Consider the following 22,176-nt stretch of genomic DNA (forward strand, 5'->3'; position numbering starts at 1 on the left):
TTACACGTCCCAGAAGAGTACTCATAGAATCATAGAGTTGGAAGAGACCACAAGGGCCATCGAGTCCAACCCCCGAGTCCAAAATACTAACGCATTTTCTCCTCCCATTCGTGTTTCTTCTAATGCAAGATCTCCAAAACCTTTTATGATGAAAGTGGGATGGGCTGGACAGCTTTCAACCATGCAATCGAGGGACAATATTAGAATATTGTGCTTTTATTTGTAAGTACAAGGTGCGCAAGAAAAGTCACAAAGGGCTCTGCTTTATTTCTCTGACAAGTGACAGGAATGGAAACCAAAATTAAATATTCAACAATATCACTTCTATAAAGCTGGCAAGAGCTACATGGGTAAAGATGGACACTCTGGGCTGGGGGAGCCCCAAAAAAGTTTTTTTTGTGGCTCATCACTCCACAGCCTTCTTGAACATAGGATGCTGACTTCTGCTGTAGCCTCCTTACACTTGGGAAAGATGATGGTGGAACACCTTCCGTTTGCTGAAGCCTGACCCACCTAGACAAAGCTTTAGAAAACCAAGGAGAAGAACAGGACAGGAAGTGGTCATGCTAGTCTCCTATCTGATTACTCTAGCCCCACAATCTACATTTCCATGCAAAAGAAGGTCTGAAAGTTAGGATGCCTGAAAGACAGCAGAAGGTACCCATGAAAGGTAGATGATGTGGGCAGGTCACCTGTTTCTGTTCTACATGCATCCAAATTATTCAAAGTGACCAGGACCTGTTGGGGGGGGGCGGGGGCAGAAGGTGGAATCAAGAGCACATCATTTGTGATCCTAACAATTAGTACTTGTTCAAATCACACATCCCTTAAAAAACACACAACTGATTTCTGCTGCTTTTATATTCTACTTTACATAGTTATATATGGATGGTCCTTCTAAATTGACAGCAAATTGCACTTGGTGACTCGGTGCCAAATAACTAAATCCTCCCTTGTAAGAGGAACTGCAGCAGGGTGGGAAAGGGCAGAGCCTGCTACAAAGTGGAAACTTTTCTGTTTTAGAAATAGTATGCTGTATGCGTGATCCAATTGGAAGACTCTTCCTTGGAGCGTTTGGCAGAGCTGTGTGATGTAAAAATAGACTTGTATGCTTCCGATTTCTCTCCTCTGCTTGCGAAGGATCGCTTGGGGCCCTCGGATGAACTTTTGCTGCTTTTTCCAGATGAAGACGATGGACTTTCGCTGACTGCTACAGAATGAAGCAAACAGAACACGCGTCAACTTCACCCACAAAACTTGCATGTAGACACACACAAACACCATATTAAAGAAACCTTTGCCAAACTGGTGCCCTTCAGTTGTTTGAGATTGCAACTCCCATAAGCTGCAGTGCACATGGTCAATGGTCAGGGATGATCAACGCCCATATTTCTTTTTAAGGCTTGTTCAAGCTAAAGTCAAGATTAAGTTGCTTAAACTTCTATTTTGCACAGCTGGCACTTGGCACCCTTTGGCAGTTGCCAGGATCCAAGCACTCCAGCAGGTCCACTGCCAGTATCTACGCTGGTTCTCCCTTAAAACAATTTCAAATCAGCACCTGGTGGCTAGGTCTGGAAGCCACCAATTTTCTTCTCAAAAGAGTCCAGGGCGGTGCTGCACCGTAGGAAATGACAGTGATAGTTCTTGAACCCAGTTGCCTGTTGCAGATCAGAGTCCTGCTGCTCCTGCCACCAAATAAGCTTACCAAGGCCCACCAACACAGGAGGGCCAAAGAAGAGGGCACTTTGTTTAGGGTCCCCCCCCCTCAAACTGGAGCCAACCTTGTTGAAATCAGGAGGGGGGTGCTGTTTTTTTAAGTAGTCAGCACAACTAGACAGGGCATGGCTCATGGAAGCTCTTAAAAAGGTAAAGGTAAAGGTACCCATGCCCGTACGGGCCAGTCGTGACCGACTCTGGGGTTGCGCGCCCATCTCGCTTAAGAGGCCGGGGGCCAGCGCTGTCCGAGGACACTTCCGGGTCACGTGGCCAGTGTGACGAAGCTGCTCTGGCGAGCCTGCACCAGTGCAGCACATGGAAACGCCGTTTACCTTCCCGCTATAAAGCAGTACCTATTTATCTACTTGCACTTAAGGGTGCTTTTGAACTGCTAGGTGGGCAGGAGCTGGGACCGAACGACGGGAGCTCACCCCGCCGCGGGGATTCGAACCACCGACCATACGATCGGCAAGTCCTAGGCGCTGAGGTTTTGCCCACAGCGCCACCTGCGTCCCAAAGCTCTTAGGCCTTGCAAATAAGAGAGCTATGTTGCACCCACAGCTAGTCCACAAAGACCAAGCTCAGGGAAGCATATCAAGCCAGCTCACCAATTTAGTGGGGTAGGAGAGCTGGGGGGGGGGGGATCACATCTGGCAACCAATGCACCCCTTTGGTTTCAGGACAGTTCCCAGGTAGATGAGTCTAAAAAGCCTGGAACACAAATTTTCACAGCCCTCTAGTGGCTATGGTGGCTCATTTACCAGAAGTAATGTATTTAGCATTAACTCTGGAAGTTTATACTCGATTCTGACTAAACTAAGCCTCCTAGAACAAAAGATGTGAACTGCATTGGCATTATTTTCAGCTCCCTTACCCCGCTAATTTCAACAACTAAGCTCAGTGGTTGAGCATCTTGCTTTGCTTGCAAAAGGTCCCAGGTTTAAGACTCTGCATCTCCAGGAAGGATTGAGACTGGAACCCTGGAGAGTCACTGACAGCCAGCGTGGACAATATTGAGCTAGATGCACCAACAGGCTGACTCAGTACAAGGCAGAGTCTAATGTTCCTAGTGTTAACGTTGGTTACGGCTGGCATAGAAACAATTGACCATGGTTAAAGGCAGCAGTGGAAATGCGAGGGAGGGGTAAATTCATTCAACAGGCAAATGACGGAGAGCCTGCCATTCCACGGCTCATACGCAGCCCTCATCTTTCCACGAACAGATGGTCCCAGTTATAGCTGCACCAGCTCAAAGCAGAGTTTTAGGTGAACATCTGGCTGAAAATGGCTAATAAAGGATTATCCACAATATTACTGAATGCAATGTCATGAAACTGCATGGAAAATTTTATACTAACCTGTACTCTTGCAGAAGGCAATGCTTCTATTTTCTCCGGATTTCATGTTTGCTGTATCCTTTTCAGTATTTACTTGAGATGATGTAGGCAAATCTTAAAAAAAACAAAAACCCACATAAACAGGAAGACAGAGAAATTAAAAAGAAAAATGGAATCTGCATCCTATTAAAATCAATAGCAAAAGAGAGCAGTGCAATCAAAAGTAATTAAACTATAAAACTTCACAAAAAAACCCCAATAAAACTTCACTCAAGAGTTGGACCAATTAATGATCAACACAGAGAGAGTTGCCACTGAAAAGGACAGTTGTGTATTTAGTTCCCTTCAGTCCCTTTCTGCATTGCCTTATATGTGTTGTAACACCATGATATCCAATGTTCTCCACCATAAGCTGACATGGAGAAGAACCATAACGATATCAAGGCATGTTGTTTAGTCATTTAGTCGTGTCCGACTCTTCGTGACCCCATGGACCAGAGCACACCAGGCACTCCTGTCTTCCACTGCCTCCCGCAGTTTGGTTAGGCTCATGTTTGTAGCTTCAAGAACACTGTCCAACCATCAAGGCATAAGTTATACTAAATGCTGCACAGATGGGGGGGAGCGTAAATAAATGGCTCACTGCATCAGCACCTGTGTACTTAATTAACTGCCAGGTTAGCAGAAGCTTTGTGGCAGGGAATGGCTAAGTTTTAAGTGCAAACTCTGCCTAGCAGCTTAACAAGCTTGTTTACTGCCAAGAGATGATGCTTTGAAGGCATGGGTTGTTGATGGCTCGTGAACCCTAGTTTGTTTTAACTATGACTTGGTGTTACATGTGAACTCAGCACACTTCCTTAACCATAGTTAGGTCTGGACTCTGTACCTCAGGCACGTCACAAATTCCAAAGGCATGAGGCAACAGTAGCTGGAAAACAAACGTTGGAGAAACAAGCCACTGCTTGTTTGATCCTTTGTGGGACAACGTGGTTAACTCATGATTTGTTTCAAAAAACAAAATTGCCCAAACAAACCATGGCTTCATGTTATGTGTGAATCTGGCCAATATCTTCTAAGCACAAGGTCCTGTGAAGTTCATTCCAACTATATTTGCCCCTTTGTGCGATCTACCTACAGGCTCCTTGTCCCCCCCCCCCTTTAAAAATGGGGGGTGGGGGCAGAGGGAGAGAATCCATTAAGTGAGAAAAGCATTATTGCACATTAGTTATGTTTATCACTTTAGTTTTTCCTTAAGGGGATATTTAGTTCATAATGTGCGCCCACCTTTCTATTTACTGTTACTCTTTTTTTTATATAGTTTCTAACTTATTTATGTCAAAACAACATGCAAAATGGCCTTTTAAAAGAACACAGTGGCATGGGATAAGGAAAGGTCACCCATCACCGGAACTAGCCAATAGGTGCATATCATATTTGCATGGCTACTGCAGATTTCATGAATCAAACCAGAGGTGCTAGCTGCAGGGGTGGGGTGATCCTAGCAACATAATACCGTTGTTTGTGTGCTGGGAAAAGTTGGTTTCTCTGCAAAAGCAGTGCTAACTTGAAGGGAAATGTGTGGGTTCTGGCCAAGAAAGGTAACAGCTGCACAGTTACTGCACTGAAAATAATAGTAATCTGGAATAGCACTTTGTTGCATCAGCACATGGACACAACCTTACCTTCAGCAGCTTCGGGTTTCACAGTGGTCTCCGCTGCCTTAGATTTCTTGGATTTCTAGAAGCAATGGAGACAAACATGAGTGACAACAGCCCAAACTGTGTTTGGTAACAAATCCACCAGTTCCATCAGCACAACTTTGCCATAAGGTTACTCAGTGCTTTTTTCATATTACATCGCTAAACAATCCAATCCACTCACACAATTCAGTGCCCACTGTGCTCCCTTAAAAGTGGGCATATAAGGCTTATAATGTGCAAAGGGAGCAAACTGTATGAGAGACAGAATAATCCCTGAAGAGAAAGGCCAGGCTTATCTGCATGCAGGATCAAGATGTTTTGAAAAATAGCCTGACTCTGATCCTTGAAACTAACTCTAATCATCCTTGAGAGATGGAGAGATATGTTCTTTCTTCCATTATCCACACAATTAAAATTAACCCAACACTAGGAGCACGGCTTTCTCCATAGGGGCTGCCTGTCTCCTTTGGAAATCTCAGCTGGCTAGCTGTTTGAAGTTCCTTTTTAATATTGTTTAAAATAATCTTATTTGAGATCCAGTTAATAGTCTGTGAGCATCTGAGGCTGCAGCATTGCCAAAGCTAAGCAGGTGTGGACCTAAGCAGCCCCTTGAATGGGAAAAGCACAGTGAGTCCTACATAAGAATATGAGAGAGAGAGAGTCAGACAGACCTGCCATTAATTACACCCACCATTAATTATGGTTAGACAATGAGCCCTTTCACCTGATGCACTGGGTTGTTGATAATAATAAAAAAAAAACTTTCCACAATAAAAAGACAGGTTAAATGCTTTCCCACAGAAATGTAGTTATTATGAGGTTATTTTTGATTCAGAGCTGGATGGCCCAGCAATATTACAGTGGATTGAAGTGAAGACACCCCAAACAATGTTAGAATGCATCAGGCCTGCTCGATTTCGGACTCGCCAAGCTGGATGCAGACCACAAGCCATGCTGTGTGGCTTAGGAGGTGGCAGATAACTGCCTTCTTTGTGCAGCCTGAGGCAGGCTGAAAAAGCAGGACACTATGAAGCACTTAGTGGGTTCCATATGCAGCTGATGGTCACCAGTTTGCACAGATCTGCCGCATACATTAGTAGCTGCAAGAAAGGCACTGATTCCACTGAGCTATTCCCTTTTCTGCAGATTACCCATGTCTTCCTGGAGGTGGCAGCAATGTATCAGACCTTCCTGCGCAGCAGTTATAGAGGCAACTAAAGTCTTGCAACTAAAGTACATGTGGTAGGAAGATGATACTAGGGAAGGAGACCGATATATTTTCAAATAATTTTTATCCTCAATGGCGGCTCTCAGGTAGCTTTAAGATTGCTACAAGTCCCTGCCAAATGTTGCTGGTCTCTCAAGCTGTACCTATAAAGGAGCCCTGCTTTGCTTTGCTTTGCTTCTCTTTCCTAATCCCAACACAGGTATACCTAGCAGTGTTATATGCTTATCTGGCATCAAGCCTTCAGCATGAAAAAAAGCTCTGCCCTAATTTTAGTTTGAAACATGAACGCTGCTTGCAGAATGGCATGTTTGATTTACTACAGTATCATGTTGAATAGGAAGCCAGATTCAAAACGGAAAGGAGGCCCCTGCAAGAGGAAGTTCTCGTTACAAGCTATTTTAGCACACCAGCAACACCCTCAGAAGGTAAAGATAGAACTGTGGTTGTTATATTGATGAGTACAATGAGGATCATTAAGGCCAATGAGGGGAGGGATCTAAGTAAATGAAGGGATACTCTGTACATTGCAGAATGTGTGTACGTACTGGTGCATCTACATGCTTGTGAAGTTTAGAATTAGGGGGTTAAATGAACTTCACCCCGGATCAATGGATGCAGTGCAAATGTGTGAGTAGTTATCATGTAGCTTGGACCATGTTGATTGGTTTTACACTTTCCTATCCCTAACAGTGAGAAGTGGATGGGGTAAAATGTAAAACATAAACTACGTCAAGGAAGAGTGACAGTTCTGCTTAAGAGCAGCTGGATAATGGAACAACTGGGTACTGATTTGAAAAGGAAAACCAATGGGTTTATTTATTTTGATGACGGCATTTGTGGAAGGAAGGAAGAACTATTTCCATGTGAAAGAAGAGCTGGATTAAATTAGTGGCAAGGCCAAAGAAATTACTTATCTCTGATCTAATTAAAAATTACTAACGAGGGCTGAAATTGAAAAACAACAAGATGTACTTGATAAAAATATTTGCTGGGATTCAATGAACTGCACCTACAGTTTTATGCTGGGGGCTTTGGGCACTTTAACAGGAGACCCACCCCCTGCCACCATGGAGAAGGTTTTGAAAAAGCTGTTTGTAATAAACTCTGTTCCTGAAGTATCCCATAAATGCACGTGCAAATACATCAGAAAATGCACAAAGCTCTTACCTTCCCCAATTTACTCTTAAGCCTTCTCTCCTCCATTCTTTTCTTCAGCACTTCTACATCCTCTTTTGTACCGTTAAGTACAATCACGTCATCGTCTTGAAAAGAGGCTCCACACTTTCATGAGGAAAGGGAAAAAAAGGTTAACAAGGCTTTATATTTTTATGACCACATACGGGCAATGTAATGTGTTGAATGTACATAAAAAAGGGAGGGCACAAGCTACATCATCCACATTAGGAGTGTTTTGCTTCGCTACAAAATTAAATTACAATTCAAACATGCATATTCTGCTTCCTTCCCCCTAGTCAGATTTTTATCCTCTCTGCCATTTTTCCAATAAGCCTGTGTCTTGTTTGAGAGGATTGTTTAATTCTTTATTCCATAGAATCATAGAATTGTAGAGTTTGAGGGTACCCCGTGGGCCATCTAGTCCAACCCCCTGAAATGCAGGAATCTCAACTAAAGCATCCATGACAGACGGCCATCCAATCTCTATTTAAAAACCTCCAATGAAGGAGAGCCCATCACCTCCTGAGGGAGTCCATTCCACTGTCTAAGTGATCAGTTTGTAAGCAATCAAGGTACTTGCCAAAGTACATATAGGATTGGATCCAGACAGGATTAACCACATTCTGGGCCACAACAAAATCAGTCTGAAAAATTAGTCACAATAAACCGAAGCACAATTGATTTCTAGGGCAACTAGCTTAATCTGGACTCAATCCATAGGCCCCACTCCAAAAGCAAGTTAGTAGTTTAGCCAACTGCTGTCACTTTGAAATTAATGAGAAATAAGTAAGTTGCAACCAAATTGTGCTACTGATCGCAAAAGGATGCAAATGTGACTGATTTGCTCCCTCTGGATTGGGGCCGTGCGTTCCATTAACTCAGCATGGATTTTATCCCCCCCCCCCGTGATTTTATATGGCATAAAGCAGGGGGGGGGCTAACCTCCTGCTCAGGGGCCTGATCTGATCCACTGAGCAATTTTTCTGAGCTCCAAATTCACAGCGCTTTGATGGCAGTAGCAAAAAGGAAATAGAGGAGACACGGGCTAGGGTGGAAAGAGGCTTATATCCCCTCCGTTCAGCTGAGGGTGGTGATGCCTCTGTGTCTGCGAGATACTGCATGGTGACCACACTCCCTGCTGGCATGCAGCCCCTGGAAGGTTGGCTAAGGGCGATTGTTGCCCTTGGGCAAAAAAGATTAGCTACTCTTGGCTCAAAACTATTTAGTTCATTACATTCTGTCCTACCCTTCCTTCACTGAATTCAGAGTAGTGAAAAGAGGACACCGCGTTCTATCCTGAGAAAACATGACTGGGGAGGGGAGGAAATAGCCATTTTACTGGTGTATTTAATGATGTCATTATATTTGTTATATCTCTTTATCTTTACTAGAACCTTAAGAAAAGAAAACATGACTTGGCTGAGACCATCTAGCTGGCCAACCCAGGATTTGAACCCAGGTCTTCCCAGGCCTGATTCTGTCCATGATGCGGCACAGCTTCTCAACTGGAATTCTACACCGTAAGGTCTAGTAATTTTTACAAGGTGAATATTGAACAGCGGAAAATGGTACTTTGTTCAAGGAGAAGCAAAACGCAATTGCAAAAACACAACAACACAATAATTTAATACAGATAGGTAGCCGTGTTGGTCTGCCATAGTCAAAATAAAAAATTCCTTCCAGTAGCACCTTAAAGACCAACTAAGTTAGTTCTTGGTATGAGCTTTCAGATACACATCTGAAGAAGTGTGCACGCACACGAAAGCTCATACCAAGAACTAACTTAGTTGGTCTTTAAGGTGCTACTGGAAGGAATTTTTTATTTTGAATAATTTAATAGTTCACCTTTCTCCGTAAATTCAGAGCAAAGAAAGAGAAGTATCTAGGTGTAGCGAGTGTGCCGCAAAGGTGGGGGGAATATCAGAATTTTATTGCTTGCATTTTGTTCAAACATCCACGATGAAAAAATGTGTAATTAATATATTTCTAAGGGGGAAACGCCCCAACAGTCTTGCCTTGTCAGAATCAGAATAAAATCTGTCCAGCCATGAGACATACAAATTTGAATACAAGAACTATGCGTATCTAAAAAGAACCAATAAAACAACATACAAGTCAACGGACTGTTATGCTAGTGAAATTGGAATAAAATCGCAGAGAAGCCAGGTGTCCATCCCATAATTAACAGCATCCTCACCCATGAATTTTTCATGGCATTTCATAGCAGCCAGAGCTTAAGGAGCCACAATACCGGATAGAATTATTGTTTGCCAACAGCTAATCTGACTTGTCTGGCAGCTATTTATAGCAAAGTCTACAAGATTACAGATCTATACCAATATATTTTGATCTTGTACACAACAATTCCCCGAGCAGCAGGGAAAGAAAGCAGAGTCTTACTTACAGCAGCAGCAGCATTAAAAAAGGAAAAGCCTTAGCCCTATGAAAAGTTGCCCGAAACAGCACTGACTCAGGGCTTTAAAACCAAGGAGACATACACTGCTAATAAACAGATATGCACAGGAACCACATCCTGCCCCCCTCTGACCAAAGATGCATTTAGTTCAGCCTTCATCACTCTGGTACTCTTCAGGTGTCTTGAATTACAAGTCCAGTAATTCCTGACCAACAGCTATTCTGCCTGGGGCTGAGAGGCTGAAGGCAGCTGGAACACAACAATAACTTCAAGGTACCAGGTAGGGGAAGGCTGATGTTGCTTTGTGTTATAATAATGCATATTTATTTGAAGAAGTGTGCATGCACACGAAAGCTCATACCTAGAACTAACTCAGTTGGTCTTTAAGGTGCTACTGGAAGAAATTTTTTTTATTTTGACTATGGCAGACCAACACGGCTACCTATCTGTAACATATTTATTTGAAACACACTAGGTAGTTATACAGAATCAACACATTGCAGGCAGCTCAGGTTTTCAATCTTTTCTAATCCTTATGGCTCCGAAATTGAACTGAGAGTCTCCAAGCAATAATGCCTTGCAAAAATCTCAGAAGCTGGGGATGTGGGGCCACTTCCTAGGACTGCTGGTGACTTGAGGACAAGGCTTCAGTACAGCTACTTGGAATTCTGCAAAAAAAACAATAGCTTGAATTTTGCAAATTCACCAGTTTGCAAAAAAAGGGGTTATGTGTTTTTTTTTTTGTTGCAGAATGCATCTTTTGTTATTACATAATTTAAATATTTGGAGGGTGGGAATGGGTGGAGGTAAAGGCTCAAGCCTCCTAGGTTTGGAGCTTCATGGGGAAAAGGTGCAGGAACAATGGAAACTGCCTTACAGTGGTACTTTGGGTTAAGAACTTAATTCGTTCTGGAGGTCTGTTCTTAACCTGAAACTGTTCTTAACCTGAAGCATCACTTTAGCTAATGGGGCCTCCTGCTGCCGCCGTGCCGCTGGAGCACAATTTCTGTACTCATCCTAAAGCAAAGTTATTAACCCGAGGTACTACTTCTGGGTTAGCGAAGTCTATAACCTGAAGCATATGTAACCTGAAGCGTATGTAACCCGAGGTACAACTGTATTGTCATCCAGACAATTATGACCAGCTAGCGGCTTTAGCCAGTGCTGCCCTGGCTGGAAGGGGTTCTACAAAGTCTCTGCCAGAGGTCTTGCCCATTACCCGGTACTTGATCCTTTCCCCTTTACTTCTCTTCTTTCTTAAAAACTGGAGGTGCCAGGGATCAAACCTGGGATCTCCTGCATGCAAGCAGAAGGTCATCTGAGACAAGCACAGGTGCGTGATTCATCAGGATGAACTGAGAGTTACAAATGATGGCAACATATTCAATGAACTGAGATGTAAATTAACAGCACACTCTTATGCATATCACCTGAGAAGAAAGTGCAACTGAGTTCAATGGGGGGGGTGTTTCCCCCCTCCTGAAGGTTGCAACTTAAATCACTACTAATTGAAGCTTTTGCATACTCCTGTGTCCCAGCACTAAGGGAAGAGTTACATTTCCAAAGCACATGCACCCAGAGCTCTTTTTCCTCCGACTGCCAGTTCTGCTGAATCATTAATAGGATCTCAATTTGTTGTAGCCTTTAGCTCTCCGTTTTGTTGCCCTTTCTCAGTTTCACTAACCTTGGCATACAATTAGTAAGGCAAAACCACACGAATACTGGTCCATACACTACAAACTGGGACAGAGGATGTTGTTGTTGTTGTTAAGCATAAAACATACACAATACGGGACAACTGTTGACAGGCGGAATTGGAAAAATGTTCCAGGCACAAAAACCAGTAGGGATAAAGCATGGAAGAGACTGTGGGAAGAGTGGAGAACTGGGTGGATAGGAGATGCACAACGGGTGATGCCTGTGAAAGCAGCCCACCTGAAGTCTGGATTTGGATTATATTATAAAATAAAATAACAAAACGCTGGGCTTTCCCTCCAGGAAAGGGAATTTCAAAAGTTGCTGACCTTCTCAGAACTGAAAGGGGATCAACAGCACAGGTTTGCTGCTGGCTTCTTTGCTATTTGCACCTGTCTCTTGCTATCTACTATCTCATTTAGACACAAAATCCTCATAGCATCTGCAAGCATACCCACAAAGAACAGCAATGCTTTTCTCATAATGACAGGAAGCCAGCGCGCATCCGTGGATAGGTGATGCCAACGGATGAAAAAATGAGAGAGGGAGAGAGGAGAGAGGGAGATCAAGTATCTTTTAATGGTGGGTGCATTCAGCTTTATAGTTTGGTTTCCCAGTTGTTGTTTTCTAGCTTTCCTAGCAATTACGAAACAGGAAGCCATTGAAATACAGTCCTGAAGCTCGAAGGCACTGAAAGCACATTTAAGTCATTTGCATGTTTCCAGAGAGGCAGCAGTTTCAAAATTAGATTTTAAGTGAGAAGGTCTTGGTGTGGTTGCAGAACAAGCCTGTCTCTGTGCTTTCACTCTACATTTTGCGGGGTAAGTGTACTTGCTTTACTTGATCGGCTGTTACTCTGCTGTCATAATGCATTTTCTGACCCTTTGGAGGTGATGTTCAATGTACAGGGCAGTTACAGGGTCTTCAGATAAATCCTGTGTTACTTGCTTAGAGCGAATAGAGCCTAGGGACACGTTGAGCATGAGACTGTATCTCTTTCAGTAGTCTGGGTGTATACTGCACCACAATAAATCCACACTCTGCTGTCAGAACAATGTGTTCCAATTTGGTACACTTGTGTATGTATTTTCTGTGTGTTAGTTGTTCTGCAAATGTTATGAGTGCACAGGTCAAGAAGGGAAATGTGACGGAGGGGAAAAGGGCAAGGAGACTGGGCACACACTGGCAGCAGAGGCGGGGGGCACAGAATCATTGTTGGGAACTGGGGAGGGTCCCCAAGTCTCATGGTCACTGGAAGGTGAGACCAACAGCCACACTTACACTACGAGCCTTCATCAGAGAGTGCTTTGGTCATGATTTCCTTTAAGATTTCCTTTTAAAAAATTGAGAGCCAAGATGGTTGAAATTCTATGCTTGTGTTGTAAACTCATTGCCAGAATACAAAGATCTGTTAACAGTCACAGAGATCCTATCATACATTTAATTATCTGGAGCAATTTTGTAGCCGCTTCGGCAATATCACTCACCCAGGACCAATGCCTAATAATATGATTTATACAGCACCTTGCACAAACACATTGGCAAAAATAGATAGGTCCCTGCACCTGTCCACCGCATGAGTTTGCTATATAAAAGAAATATAACAACTAGAGCTGTTAAAAAGTGTGATGTAATTGGACTCTGAACAGAGTGTTTTAGCGTGCCATAATGTCTACTTTTCTATCACTTACTATCAAAAGTATGATCCGTGACTGAACACAGATGAAGTCTTGTCTTTGAGAATGCTCCCAGAAATACAAAACACCATAAAGGTAAAATGAGCAAGATGCTCATGGCACCAATGCCAGAAATAATAGTAGTAATAATAGCAGTAGTAGTAGCAGCAGTAGTAGTGATGGTGGTGGTGATGATGATGTATTGTATTCAATGTAGCACTAAGGCTTACGTTTCATTAGCAAATGGGGCTCTCCTCGTGGAACAGGACTTCTCTGTGCTTCTCCCTGCTTGCAACCCTCCTAAAACTATTCTGGGACTTCCTCTAGAACAGATCTGAGGTGATTCAGGGGATACATGGGGGGAGGAGAGTGAGGAAGACTAATTGTGTGCCAGTACAGTGGTACCTCGGGTTAAGTACTTAATTTGTTCCGGAGGTCCATTCTTAACCTGAAACTGTTCTTAACCTGAAGCACCACTTTAGCTAATGGGGCCTCCTGCTGCTGCCGCACCACCGGAGCACGATTTCTGTTCTCATCCTGAAGCAAAGTTCTTAACCCGAGGTACTATTTCTGGGTTAGCGGAGTCTGTAACCTGAAGTGTATGTAACCTGAAGCGTATGTAAGCCGAGGTACCACTGTAACTATTTCACTGAATACCACAAAGTGATGCCATGCTTAAAAAGACCCCAAAGGCAGGGGTACCCATGTGCTTCCAGATGTTGTTGGGCTCCAATGCAACAATCAACCCCATCCATCACGGTCAACAGTCAAAGGATGACAGAATCTTGAGGTTGCCTCCTTAGGGACCTATACACCTCAGGATCTTGTATGTATGTACAGATATGTATGGCTATTAATATACAACGGTGCATCACAGAATGAAACCTGTGATGTGTAAGATTCTGCTTTCCTTCTAAGATACGCTTTTAGGACAACTGACAACAGGAAATGCAATCTGAAAGCACATGGGCAGTTTCAAGAAAAGGCTAGATCGTTGGGTGGGAATTTCCCACACCATTTCCCCAACTCTGCCCCACTGCCCCAATCTATGAGTTTTAGTTCCTGAATTTCAGCCTCTCCCCCAGATTAAGTTAAGAGCTTTGAAACTTTTACTGATTATCATATTTTCATCCTCATTTCCAAGCAGTTCTCATCTCAAAAATCACCACACATAAATTAAAAAAGGAAAAGAGATAAGGCACTGTCACCAAGCTTACAAATACAAACAAGGGAAGGGAAGTGGAGAGGAAAGCTGGAGGAGAAAAATCAGTTATTTAAGTCTAGGGCAGTGGTTCCCAATTAGCTAATTACTGAGGACCCCCTATTTTTCAAAATCCAAGTCACAGAACCCCTACTTTTGAAAATTTTGATTACTCTATGGTAGTTACATCAAAATTGTTATCACTGTGTGATTTCAAAACCAATTTTGGCCAATATATTGAAAAACCACACAGTGCTAAAACAGACCATAAAATTTGTGGCATTACCATGCAAAAATGACAAAAAATTGGGGGGGGGAGGCAAGGGATGGGGCCGCAGACCTCCTGAGTGTGTTTTGCGGACCCCCAGGGGTCCCCAGACCCCTAACTGGGAACCACTGCTCTAGGGGAAGAGCTATAAGATAAGTGGGAACTGAAATCTAGTTGGCCCCAAGCTAATGTTCTTTTTTTCTTAATAGTAGCTGCGGACACCTGTTCCCTTGGCTGATGGATGGGACTAGAGGGTCCTTCCCCTTGCTTCTGCAGCCTCACAGCAGCAGGTTGTTAGATCGGAGCATTCTTTCAGACTGAAAGTGGGGAAGTGAGCCCCCTGCCGTGGCTCCTATTCTAGGTGATAGACAAGCCCAGGTTGGACTCCTCTTGCCTTGATGCTGTTATTCCTAGGAGACGCCTCCCAGGTGCCCTGGTCCCCTTGGCCACTGAAAGGGAATCCTGCAGTTCTTGGGATTTTCTGGCTACCATTTTTGGCATTCTACCCTATGCAGAAACAGGGCCCACTTATAGGTACTGTCATGAGTTTTCTGAGTCTGACGCTAACTAAACTGCAGAGTGCCGCAGGAGAGAGGCAATAAAAGCGCTCCAAGGCTGCTGCACTATACATTGCAACAGGTTTTAAGTCACTCTCAGGGCTGACTCACACATCTGCTTATTCCATGATTTCTCAACAGACAACTGCTGCCAATGAAAGAGGTAGTTTGAGGTCACATGTTAACTCCTTTGACGTTTTACACATACAAGAACGCCGTTAATGTTGCAGTCGTCAAGTCAAATTGCACGTGTGATTTCATCCTGTTTTGGCTTCTCTGAGAGAACCTGGGAAGCAGTTCAGTTCTCTTGGAATTACACAGAAGCCTGAGAATCCTGTTTTAAATTATGTAGGTTTCAAATATTGGTGTAACAAAAGACAGGGACAAAGGAAAGCTGTAAAGAAAAGCCTGTGAGAAGGAAGGGGTTGCAGGACAATAATCTGCCTGATCTTGGGTGAACGTTCATTCCTAAACACTATTGTGGAGGTCAGCTACACATGTGATAACCAATTTGATTTTAGAGACAGCCGAGATGCTCTTATGAAAATTCTGAGAAGTGCAATTTTATTTTATTTTTAAAAAGTGTACCATTAGTGTTTGTAAAGAGAAAGGTCAGTATATAATTGTGGATTATTTTCTATGTGGCCTGGTACCAGTACACTGTTCAGACTTGAATTAGACCCCAGGCATTTAAGCATTTAAAGTTAGAACTTTCTGTATTTGTTGTACTACCCTACAGGAAACCCCACTACATTTCTCATTCTGTTATTTAGGATCCAGCAGGCGGTTCGGGGCAACAGCACCCACGAAACATATTTATTTAACCTTTATTTAGTGAAATAAATAGAGTGAGAAGCATCTGAACAACCAACATCCATTCTTGTTCTGCACCATGCCCAATCATATATATGTTGCAGAGCATCTGGGGTGGGGTCAAGCAAACAATGGTTAAGGAAGGGTATTGGGTTTACACATGACACCAAGCCACAGTTAAAACAAACCAAGGTTCATAAACCAATAACAAACTATGGATTCAGATCATGGTTTGCTGGCAAGAAACAAACCAAACAGTTATGCTGCTGGGCTACGTACACATGCAACACTGAGCAATGGTTTAATAAATCACAGTGTCATAAACCACGGTTTAGCATTAGTTTGCATACAGGAATAGAGGTTCATGCTTGGATTGGAAGCACTGGATTATTTCCCCTCCTCACTATGCATGCCCTAACAGATTTTTCCTATACATTAAGCCTTTTTCAAGCATTAATGTAGTTAACTGGGACAGGTTGGAGTAATGTAACCATAACTATAAAGAAGGCTTTAAAGAATTATTTTTAAGAGCAATAAAGTCTATAGGCTATTTACTCCACTATTGAAGACTAATCCTTGGAATAGGCAGCGAAAACCATTGTTGTGCCAACATAAACAAGGATGTTGCAAAAGAATGTTCAGGAAACAAGAGGCTTTTCAACAATTCATGGTTTTTGTGTAGTTGTGCTGTTTCTCCTTCCTGGAGTTGAAGGGAGTTCAGGGCAACTTTCACAGGGAAAGTTTTCTTTGGAAGAAAGAGAACTGGAGAGTTACTGTGTTTTTCTAATTTTTGTTTTCATTTATAAATAAAGAGGCTGACACACTGTGAGTAGCAGACTCACAGAACATGAGCCTAAATTATTTACTTCTTCAAAACATCTATACCCCAGTCTTTAGCCAGAAAAGCTCTCAGAGTGGCTTACAAACCAATAAAAACAACATAGCCCCTGCCCCCACTCAAAATCTAAAACCTAAGAAGACATGAAACAAAAGGAAGAAAGGGGCAGGAAGAGGAAAACAAACTCACTCAGAGAACATTTTAGTACCTCTCCTACTTATCCTGTAAGAAATAATATAATCCCTGTATTCTGGAATAAGAAGGTTAATCAACCATATAAATGCGGCTGTTGTTCTATTATGCAATGTAGAAAGGCTGTCCTCCTTCTATTCTTTGGAATGGGCTTGTATTTGATGAATAGTTGGGCTGCACTGTGTGTAAAGCCATTCTAACATATCTGCCTGTAAAGTGGGAAGGGATGAAACTGGTCTGCCCAGTCTGAGGGAGTTGAAAGAAGTGGGGTTGTCATTGGTTGTTTTGTGTGTGTGTGTGTGTGTGTGTGTGTGTGATATTTCGTGTGCTAAAAGGTGAGGTTCTTTTGCAGGGGATGGGGGTAGGTTCCATCTAACCTTGGGGAAGATGCAGCAGATGTCGTCACTTCCTAGTGCTCTCACCCATCTTCCCTACTCACAGAGGCAATCAGTTTCCACTCTCCTGTGACGAGGAGCAGCAGTACAGAGCAGCTCTGGAGCGTAATGGTATCAACTGGGCCCTCATGAGCCTTGCTGCTCCAACAGGAATAGCTGTATAAGACAACAGTTTCTAGCTAGTCTCTAGAAGTTCAGCCGTTCACCCTGTAAGGTCAACAACCTCTGGTTGCATTACAGCCAATTTCAGGAAGGTTAGGTCATCACCTGTTTCTGGAATCCTCAGTATCAGGCTGTGATAGAATGATCTTCCATGAATTTGTCCAGATCCCTTTTAAAGCCATCTAAATTGGTGGCTATCACCACATCCTGAGGATGTCAGGATAGATAGACCATGCTGTGCTAGATGGGCAAATTGACTGGCCTTAAATAATGCAACTTCCTATGTGGCAGAAAACGTGCCATACTGTATGTACTTACAGTCCGCCATTCACCAAATGGCTCCAGGATGAGTGATAAAAATAGAACCACTAAAACAACTATAAAATAAAAACCAGAAAGCTAACTGAAAACAAAAAGCAGAAGCACAGAACAACGCAGAAAGGAAAGTGCCTGCTCAACCCAAGACCTAGGTAAGAAGTGTTTCTTTGACCAATTGTTCAAAAAACATGCAAAGATGGTGCAAGGTGCATCTCAGAGGGAAGCTCATTCCACCAGTTGAAAAAAGGCTGCCCCACATGCCCCCTTACCACAGATGGGAGCCCACTAGCAGACTCAGATATTTGCTATTGCAGCTTTGTTGCAGCTAGGGGGTTTTCCTGCTTTTTGAGAGGCAAAAGGCACAATGTTATCTAATTCAGTTCTGCAGATGATGTTGCTATATTCTTTTATTATTTATTAATATTTAGTAAACCTGCCAGCCAACCAACCAACCAACCAACCAACTGTTGCAGTTATGGCTCAAATCTCTTCTCTTTAATTGTGCTGCCCTAAAAGTTAATGTCTTGCGTAGCAGGGCCATAAATACAGAATACAATCTATGCAGGCCAGCAACTCTTCAAAGACAGAACAACACATTTAGAACGTAGAACTGTCCAGTTCCAGTCATGATGAAGAAATATCTTTAAAATTAATGGGGAAGGAAAATGGATAACGTCTCATCACACATTCCAGTACTCATCAAAAGAAATGCATCTTAAGACTCAGGAGATGGTATCCAATTCATTCATTCCATTAGGACAAGGATTTACACTCACAAAACAAAACATCCTCCTCCCTTCCCCTGCACATTTCCTGTGCCCTCCCCAAATCTACTCCAGAGGGTTGGGGGAAACTCTAGAACAGATTTAAGGCGTGCACAGAGGGAGGAGCAAAGCGCTGTGCTAGCAAGAAAGCCTTCCACTGATGGAACATTCACATAGCACTACTTTGGATACAACCCAAATATTTTTCTGAAGTATTTACAGGTGGGCATAACAGGGATGTACAGCAAGGAAACAAAAGAAAGCAAATACTTATATGTGAATAAGATCACATATTGAGAGCAGGATTTTTTTAAACACACACACACACACACACACCACTTAAATGGTTGATAGGGCTTCGGAAAAGCTGGGCAGAAAGTGGCAGTTTCCTGTTTTATTGCCTCAAGCATTTTGACATACAGCATGTCTGCTTGGGCTAAGCTCACAACAGAGAACTTTTTTGTGCACCATCAAGAACGTACACCTTTTATTGTACTTATATGGCCATTTAAGCTTCATTTAAAAAAACAAAAACAAAACTCTACTGCAAACAGTCGCCGGTCGTCACCACCCAAAACATCGCCACCTTCTTTGACGGCACTTCCTGGAACTCCTATGGCTCTACAAGCAGCCATATTTGTTTTTAAAGGGGAGGGAGGCATAGCTCTGTTCCGTAGATAGTCTGTCACTATGGGTGGAATTGTCGTGAAAATCTTTGCTGGATGCTGCTCTGCCAGCTATGTAATTGTCACACTGGCATTTTGCCAGCCTGCTGACCTCCAGTCATTTTGGCCTACAAGTCCCATCAGTCTCGTGTGCTGCATGGGGATGATGGAAGTTGTAGTCTAAAACATCTGGAGGGCAACAGGTTGGTGAAGGCTAGATTATGCACTAAAATGGCTAGTGATGGTTGATGGTGATTTAACTGGTTTATTGTAGCAAAAGCTTCTGCAGGCAAGAGCCTAAACCATACTTTATATCTTTGGAATTCATGAAAGCATTGATAAATAACTACTTTAGAATGTTAGTTGTCTTTAGCTTTTGTGGAAATAATTCTGCAGTCTCCTTTTTTAAAAAAAAATTAATCAAAATTTCAGTGTTACACGTGCACAATAGCACTGCTCTAAAATAACCGAGTATTCCTGAAAGGCTCAATCTCACTGTGTGAATGAAGCACTCTTCAAAAAAAGCACAATGATGAAGTGTTTAATGAAGCAGGAATGGTAGGGTATTAAATCAAAACCTTGCTGCCCCCCAGACAGTTTATAGGAACAATTTCTGATTTTAGAACAGGGCTCAGTGCATGGCCCTAACAGCTGAACTGGGGAGAATGGGCACCCCTCTCCCACCTAATTGCATATGTGCTTTTCTAGGCAGCTAGGAATATGCACATAAAAACCCATTTCCGTATGTGAATGGCTCCTCCTGATTGCATCCAAATGTCTACCCATATTATTATTTTTATTACTATTATTATTATTAGAACAGCTTTAGTTAAAACTGAGAATTAGAACAAAGCTACAGAATTCTGCACAGAGACTATTTAAAATTTCTTTTTCCCCACTCCATGCGTCCCGCAGCTCTCAATTCATTATTTAAACTTCCAAACCAACCACTTAAATGAAACACAAAAGCCTTCACACATTAAGATGACGAAAGAAGCGAAATTATTTAGATTGGGAGGAAGGCACAAAGCCAGATTCCGCAGCCTGATTCATTATTTCTTCACTCCTCCCTGGTAGGCAAAAAATCCTTACACTCCTCTCACATGCCTGTCATCAAGTGGAAAGTTTCAGCAACCGGAGAGTTAAAAAAAGAAAAAGAAAAGCACAAGATTTTTTCACATTGTTCACTGTACTCTACTAGCAGCCTAGAGGTTAAAGCCATACCAAGACTATTTATAATCAACAGCAATGCTTTATCTACAGATCTCATTTAAAAAGACTGGTTTCACTGCCTTAAAAGGCTGTCTGAACAACAACAACAACAAAATCCAGAAAAACACAAGCTATTTTTAATTATGTCATCCAGAACATTATTGCTGCTGAATCCAAAAACACGGAACTTAAGTGGTTAAGGAAAACTAATCCTAAAATACAAACATTTCACGTTAATTATTAACTACTTTCATGTGATGGAAGGTCTCCACATGAGAAAGGGAAGGACCGCATGAGAAAGGGAAGTCTGAATCTGCCTGAAGGGCAATGGATCCTGAGAATTTTCTCTCTCATTTCTCAAATTTGGCTCCAAACAGTCTGCCTTTTCCAGCAGAGGGTGAGTTTATTATTTCTAAACTTTATGGTGTTTTTTAAAAAATTTAAATTACAACCTGCTTCAAAATCAGGGTCACTTACAGTGCAATCCAATATCTGCTTACTCTTGAACTTAACAGGACTTACTTCTGAGTAGACATATATAGAATTGTACTGGGGGGGAGGGGAAGATTCACACCTGTCTATTACTCATTTATTCTCTGCCAAAGCATTTTCTTGAATAAATGTGCCAATCTCTTTCTTAGTAGGTATTGAGCTAAAACCAAACAACTAAAACTGGAGAACGGGCTCTTTTGGTTCACTTAAAAATCGAAATCCTTGCGAGTCAGCCAATTTCCACCCCTACCATAAACAATCCCATGTCAGTCACCTCCTCTAACTCCTGAGATTAGCATTTTTGGAACACAATTTTAAACAGTTAATCCTTGTTTGTGAATAAACATGTTGAACAAGGCAAAACAGAATAACTATCTAGTGTTACAGCTGTTGGTTTCTAGTTGGCAGTAATATTTCACTGCATTTCCTGATTTAAAAAGAGAAAAGATTTCATCTGAAAAATGAAAGGAAGGGACAATAAAGTGGCCATCACTTGTACTGGTTAAGTGTGTTCAGGTTCTGTTGAATTCCGAGAGCTCACACACTGCTCCTATTCTTAAACATCTTTTAGGCAAGGAGAAGTTGGTAGTCTGTTTTGCTTACACTGCAGGAAGGAGCAATCGAACGATATGCCCCAGGGTTAGGCCATTCAGACCACCACATTACTGTTTCTTTTAACTCCCCCCACCCAACAAACTCCAGCCTGAATCTGGCAGCAAGTCTTCCTCTGTGGTGTGCGGCTCTCTCAAGCATGTGGTTTAATTTGTGGAGGAAACTGATGTGTGGAAGATATTGTCTTGGGACAGACAGCTAGACCCGATGCCCTTCTGGTCTATCCAAGCTTTATGATTTATGTTTTGTGGACAAGGCAGTTTATCTTATTCATGAGGCTATGCTATGTGTTCTACAAAATATGCAAAGCTAGGATTTTTGAGCACTGGACATTAAAAAGTTGCTCACCCTGAGCTATTCCAGAATCATGGCGCAGTGTTAGTGCCACTTCACATGGAGCAAACAGTATGAAATCTTCAACACATGCCTTTTATTGTGTACACGGATGCTGGGAACTTGCCATAAACCATGGTTTCTCAATGCACCTAACATGGGCTCAGATGAAATGATGAACTATGGTTTGGCAACTTAGGACCACATCTGTGGGCCTGTGATATGGGGTGGGAAATTTCCTGGGGGGAAATTCGTGCTTCATTTTTCTGTGGAAAAATAATCAGTTTTGTATGTTCACTTGTAACAATGAATAGGTTACCTAACTGCAAATAAAATAGGAGGGAAGTGCGGCAGTTTCCAAGTTGTAATTAATGCTTTTCAAGTGATTATTTCTAGCAAGTATGTGAGTC

At 42.5% G+C, this 22,176-nt stretch overlaps 2 protein-coding genes across 6 annotated transcripts in view; one reads left to right on the forward strand and one right to left on the reverse strand.

Moving 5' to 3' along the window:
* Nucleotides 1-200: 200 nt before the first annotated feature.
* Nucleotides 201-22,176, reverse strand: part of RTF2 (replication termination factor 2) — a 63,066-nt gene continuing 41,090 nt past the window's right edge. The window contains exons 6-9 of the mRNA XM_083508251.1: nucleotides 7,149-7,262; nucleotides 4,736-4,790; nucleotides 3,075-3,167; nucleotides 201-1,210 (exon numbers count right to left, since the gene is read on the reverse strand). Coding sequence (XP_083364377.1) covers nucleotides 1,020-1,210; nucleotides 3,075-3,167; nucleotides 4,736-4,790; nucleotides 7,149-7,262 — 453 coding nt within the window. The 3' untranslated portion in view covers nucleotides 201-1,019. The remainder of the gene's footprint in view (nucleotides 1,211-3,074; nucleotides 3,168-4,735; nucleotides 4,791-7,148; nucleotides 7,263-22,176) is intronic.
* Nucleotides 11,944-22,176, forward strand: part of LOC310709050 (beta-1,3-galactosyl-O-glycosyl-glycoprotein beta-1,6-N-acetylglucosaminyltransferase 7-like) — a 35,311-nt gene continuing 25,078 nt past the window's right edge. For 2 of the 5 annotated variants that reach the window (XR_014527298.1, XR_014527299.1), the window contains exon 1: nucleotides 20,131-20,726. The gene's annotated coding sequence lies outside the window, so the exon portion shown is untranslated. Of the gene's footprint in view, nucleotides 12,090-20,130; nucleotides 20,727-22,176 lie in introns of those variants that run through there. The other 3 variants (XR_014527297.1, XM_083508176.1, XM_083508175.1) reach the window with 3 other exon arrangements.

Source organism: Podarcis liolepis, assembly GCF_965112155.1.
Source record: "Podarcis liolepis genome assembly, chromosome: 6".
In the NCBI taxonomy this organism is placed as follows: domain Eukaryota; kingdom Metazoa; phylum Chordata; class Lepidosauria; order Squamata; family Lacertidae; genus Podarcis; species Podarcis liolepis.